At 41.4% G+C, this 6000-nt stretch overlaps 1 protein-coding gene across 7 annotated transcripts in view; it reads right to left on the reverse strand.

The window, feature by feature from the left end:
- The window catches only part of PHACTR1 (phosphatase and actin regulator 1), a 302232-nt gene that overhangs the window by 56740 nt on the left and 239492 nt on the right, over window positions 1-6000 (reverse strand). For all 7 annotated transcript variants that reach the window (XM_027676174.1, XM_027676173.1, XM_027676177.1 and 4 more), the window contains one exon: window positions 1342-1672. In XM_027676174.1, the coding sequence (XP_027531975.1) occupies window positions 1342-1672 (331 nt within the window). The remainder of the gene's footprint in view (window positions 1-1341; window positions 1673-6000) is intronic.

Below are 6000 nucleotides of genomic sequence, written 5' to 3' on the forward strand. Positions count from 1 at the left end.
GGGAGATGCAGATGCACCTGATTAGCCACGCTGGCAATGTGAGAGGTAAATGGGTAGTCACTGGGTATGGTGTGGAGAGGCAATGTGGATGCTCTTTCTAACTACCTCTACAGTTCTTTTACCGATGGGATTAGGAATCTCCTTCATAGTCCCACCAGTTTTTCCCCAGCTGAGAATTCCCTCATGCTGTAGAAACTAAACCTGCACCCCTCACCTCATGATGTAATCACTATTCCAGTACTGAAATAAGACGGCAGTGTGGGATGGCTTCTGGTGTCCTGACGGCTTTTCAGGCAGTAAGGAAAATTTGCCACGAATACTCCAATTATTTTAAACTATGCAATATAACGAAGGTAACATTATCACAAAGAGGTATTGGGGTAAATCATTAAGCATTTTGTCTTTTAGATCAAATATTTTATCTTCCTGTGTGAGAGCAGGATGATCTGATGCTCCTGGAACAAGCTGGCTACAAAGCTGCCCTTGGTACTAAATAAAACATGTCTTTTTTTTTTGACTACCTTTCCTCTTCTGGGACTTCCTCAGTTTTCCACTACAAGATGAAAAAAATTTTCCAAAGCTTGCTGATCTTTCAGTCTATGAGGATAGCTTGCATTTATACAACATGCTTCACTTAGTCAGATTATTTGGAGCAGCATTCAGAGATACTCACAAGTGACAGTAACAAAAACCAGCCCCAAGGTGGGGGCTGATCAAATGTGCTACTCTCTTTCAGATGCAAATGGCTAAGAAGGTAGCTGCTGTGGAATAGGTTAAATACTTATTTTAAGATCAAACATATAATTTAATTTAAATGAATTGAAATAATTTAAATACTGTATTAAAACCCCTTTAAGTGACTTGTAGGAAGTCCACATAGATTGTTGTGAGCTAATTGGTAATACTAATCAAGTGCTCTGCTTGAGTAGCACATTGGATTATTACTGCTCTTTTATGAATCTTCCACTTCCTTTCCTTGCATATCGCAATCCTACACACAACTGGAGCTCTGCAGTTATGCACTCTATAGTATATATTGGAAGCCAGGCATGTCCTATTAAAACTTTAGCACTGACTGTATTATCTACTTCCTTGAACAGGAAATTGGGCTTCATGAAATTTGGTCTCTATCTCCTTTCTGCCACAAACTTGTCAAACAGGCCTGGAAAGGCTCTTCCCCTGTTCCTGTTTCTCCAGGAATGACTCTGCCCTGAAGTTGTTAGACCCCAGATGATACACCTCATTCAAGTACTATGAACATAACTCAAGTGATGATATAGATACCAAGGTTAGCAGAAAACGGTTCACATCAAGATGTAATTTTAAAAGTTGATCCATTACCTTTCTAGCCTGTGCATGGTCATGGCTAGTGTTTTGTTCAGTTCCTCTATCATCCGACACCCTGAAGGGTGAATGGGCAACGTGCTGGACCCAGAAGGAAGGTGTTGGCTGTGGCTGCTGTACTGGAGCTGGTGATGGTGAGCTGCTAACTGGGATGGCAGGACAGTGTGATGCTGTTGGGTCAAAGGTTGCTGGGAGCTCTTCTGCGTGGAATAGGATGAGAGAGAGAGATCTGGCCCCCCTAAAGGCATGCAAATCATGACTTTCTTTGGAGGTAGTGGAGGTGACAGTTTAACTGGCATACAAGGCAGTTTCACAGGAGCGCCAGGATCTAAAACAAAAGAAAGAGAGCCCTGGTGTTAATTTTCATGTCATTAAGATGGAGATCAGAGTATCAGCCTGGGTGAGCAGCTACTGAGGTTGCTAGTCAACACAGGAGTGTGCACCCCTCCCCTGTTGCGAGAGATGACTCTGCACACCATACACTCAGTGTGGTCTTCAGAAAAAATATTGTTTTGCAGCGCTTCAGAGTCTCACAAAAAACATCCCAGGGCTGTGCGCGCCCCTTAGTTAACATGTTAAGCAATGCTTAACAAGGCTTGTGGCATGCTTTGATGCTTTAAAGCCCAAATCCTCCAAAATAGCCCTGCGAGGTAAGCACATCTTCCACTCAACAGACCCGCAAATAGGGAGAGAGCAATTTGGTGCCTGAAGTTACAGCATGACTCACCACCGTCACTGACAGAGCAAAAGCTCAGGGATTCATGATCATTCTCAGGCATTGCAGTGCAATTACTACAAGTCACGCTTCTTACAGCTTTGTAATGTGCAAAACATCTGGTGTTAAAAATTACATTACAGGGCAAGTGGGAAAAGATAGTTTGAATACTAAACAGGAGAGGTTTGGAAAAATGAAGGGTATATGAGGAAAAAGATATAAAGGGCAGCAGATTTTTAGGACTCATGTATTTTTTTTACAGAAGACTTGGTAGGCACTTTTCTCTGGACTCATTCACTGAATTTTACCTTTTTAACTCTAGGCATGTTCACTAAAACCCATAGTTGACCAGCCAGGCAAAGACTTCCCTGACTTCAATGAGAAATCATTGAGAGGTCCACCTAAAAACCTCTCTTCCAGAACTCAACTGCAGGATGGAGATTTTTGGAGTTGCATTTTGAAATATTTTGAGAAGGGAAAAGAAGTAACATGAGGGCTTGTAGTTGCCAAGATGGGTGGGGGAAATGCTCACAACATATGCTAAGAGCAAAGGAGAGAGCACATACATACACCTTGAGCTGCAACTGTGAGTTTATCTCTTTGGAGCAAGACCAGGCCCTTTCCAGTCTGTAATACTGCAGACATTTGGCTCTGCAATGTAATTCTGTGGGCAAGGTCTGCATGATTTTTGGTCTCTTGCTGCTTCAGTCCACTCTTCTTGCTGTAACACGGTCAGTGAATTGCAGGACCAGAATCTTCTTTTGACCCAAGAAAGCCTGCTGCTCTCCAGGTTCCAAAAGTCATCACCTTCCTCAGTGCAATCAGATTTCAAAAGTTCTTTTCCAGATGGTTCTTCTTAGTATTAACTATCCTTGCCCTCGCCCCCTTCATTCTTTCCTCCTTCACACCCTATTCTGGATATTGCCTGTACTACCATTCATATCTAATAGCTAGGGTGCACAAGGGTGAATAGGAGGACTTCCAACCACTAACACCTCTAGAAAATGATTGAAGATCATAAGGTGGAAAAAGACCATGCATAGACCCAAGTTCAGATACACCTTTTGACTTATTTTAGTGCTAGTCACAGCTTCGTTGCATCCACAGTATCCACTTAATACTAGTGGTTTTGCTGCACTAGGAACAATACATTGACAGTAAGTTTTCCCTTTCTTCAGGGTGTTTATAGGCTAACAACATAGAGGAGTCAAAGGGAGTGCAAAGACGAAATACACTGTGTTGGCTTTGGCTGGGGTAGAGTTAATTTTCTTAATTAACCTTAGGATGGATAGGGCTGCATTTTGGATTTGTGTTGAACACAGGGTTGATAATAGAGAGACCTTTTTGTTGTTGCTGGGCAGTTTTGACACAGAGCTTTTCTGCTGGCAAGGAGACTGCGGTTGCATGGTAAGTTAGGAGGAAACACAGGCAGAACAAGTGACTCTGACCAAAGGGATATTCCATATGACATGCTTAGTGCATAAAATGGGGAGAAGAAGGATGAAGGCTGAATGTCTGGAGTGATCACGTTTGTCTTCCCAAGTAACCAGGGAACATGTGACAGGGGCCTTGCTCTCCTGGAGATGGCTGAAAACTTGTCTGCCTATGGGAAGCAGTGAATGAATTCCTTGTTTTACTCTGCTTGCATGTGTGGCTTTTGCTTTTACTGTTAAACTGTATTTATCTCAACCCATGAGTTTTCTGGCTTTTACCCTTCCGATTCTCTCCCTGATCCCACTGGTGGGGGAGTGAGCAAGCAGCTGCATGGGGCTTGGCTGCTGGCTGGGGTTAAACCACAACATAGAAGCATGGAGAAAAAGTGGCCTTTCCACATTGCAGAATGGGAGTTATAGAGAGTAAAATCCAAGTATTTGCCTTCAAGGTAATATCAAATCCACTTGGCATGCTGTCTCTTGCAGGTAAAAATTCTTCTGATGGTTCCATCAAGGTTGAAATATAACTCAAGGATTTGCCAAAGCAGTACAAAGAAAACACTTCCAGGATTTTCTATTCAAGCACACAAAGCTCTTCTTACATACATGTTCTTTATATATATTACCTCTTGGTATCCTGCATAAAAGAACACACCTCTTCAATAAAATGTAAATAACAGAAAGATAAAAGAGTAAATTGTATAGAGCCCTGAGAATAAGCTTCCTATGGGATTTGTAGTAACAAAGTGGACTTTTTCTTATGCTTGTGCTTCAGGCAATTTTACTTCTAGAGCTCTTACTGAATTACAAAGACTACACTGACATCTGCACTTCCATTTTGACAAACGCAGCTTTGATGGTTGGTTTAAGATCCTTTTTTGCAGTATCTCAATTAAAGTCTTCATTTGACAGTGCCTGTGTCTGGACGCCCCATTACTCTGCAGCAGTCATACTTAACGGTGGCTTCAAAAAGATCCCAACTGCAGGCATATCTTCCTTTTGACAAAAGAATAACTGAAAGTATTCTGGGTTTGCTGCCTTTTTTGATCTTGAAGATCAGAGCAATATTCTATGTAGAGAGTGAGCATGACATGTCAAATAGTTCAAGTATAAACCAAACAGAAATCCTTCCTTCTTCCTTCTAAAATATAATGAAAATTTATTTTCTCACACAATCATTCATTTAGTAGAGTTGTGACACAGGCACTGCAGCTCTGGAGTTGTATGGGAGAACAAATCTAGCTTAATTATCCCAAGTAGCCACACATTCCATCATGAATCAGATGTGCATGCCCTGGTTTCCACTCTTCATAACAAAGGTATGGACCTTTAGTTTCCACTTAAAATTAAATAAATACTGCACATCAACATGTTTTCAGTGGTTATCAGTGCTGAGTGACTCCACTGGACACCTGACAAAAATCCTGCACATTATTTTTAATGTCTTTATTCAGATTGTTTTACACCCAGGTTTTTGAGCCTGAATATAGTCCTAATACCAAAACAGATCCATGAAAACAAACCAGAGGCATTAAATCTACTTGTCTGCCCTTCATCTTCAGGAGAATTCTGTCTGTTTGAAAAAAATGGTTAAAAGGAGGATGACCACAATGGGAGGAGAGTTCAGTCCATTCCCTTGGAAACGTAACAGTGTATCTTCACCAACATGAGTAATGCAGACTTTGGCACTGCAAGTTTTACTATGTGGACAGATTAGTGAACAAGTGAGGGGTGGAAACAGCTATTGTCTCCAGCATGGAATGTCCATGGTCATCTGTAGATGAATAAGAAGCTGGACAGGGAAAATATGAACAAGGAATTTATGGTAAGTGTCTTCTCAGCAGAAAAATACCAGAGGCTTAAATCATTGAACAAAGCACTCTTAACAGAAAAGAAGAAAACTGTGTGAAGCCAGATGTGCAAGTCTGATTAATCTCTTTCAGCTGAGGTTCTCCATACTCAAGAGAATAATGAGCAATTTTGTAAGATGTTGGTTCCCAGTGGGGCTGTGACCACTCAGCACTGTGTAATAACTTGTATGCTAGAATTGATCAAAAAGATGATAGACATCAAATTCCCCACTCCTGATGCCAATAAATTACTTAAAAGAGAGTTGTGGATGTCACAATATTTGCTACACATCAGACCTTTGACAAGCAAGTCAGCCCTTACCCCTTCCTCACAGATAATTTTTCTAACAGCTACAGTTGCTGTATTTCCTTTGAGGTTTTCAGGAGATAGATAAATACATGTTTATTTGTTGCACAGGTGTGCTCATGTATGGTTCTTCTGATGTGTTTGTGGTACACCGGAGCTGAACACCAAGCACACTGAGTCTGATGCTTCCTAGTCACTGAAGATGGCTGGAGAGTTGGTTGGCACATGCTGCAGATACAACTGCTGCAAACAAGGTTCTAGGAAGTTCTGGATGTGTAGTAGCAAATGTTGCTCTAGCAGGGCTAGTAGAAAACCTCATTAAAATCTTCAAATTCTGCCCCAGCTCAACTA

The sequence above is a fragment of the Neopelma chrysocephalum genome, unplaced genomic scaffold (assembly GCF_003984885.1).
Source record: "Neopelma chrysocephalum unplaced genomic scaffold, ASM398488v2 Primary Assembly neopelma1_26b, whole genome shotgun sequence".
Classification (NCBI taxonomy): domain Eukaryota; kingdom Metazoa; phylum Chordata; class Aves; order Passeriformes; family Pipridae; genus Neopelma; species Neopelma chrysocephalum.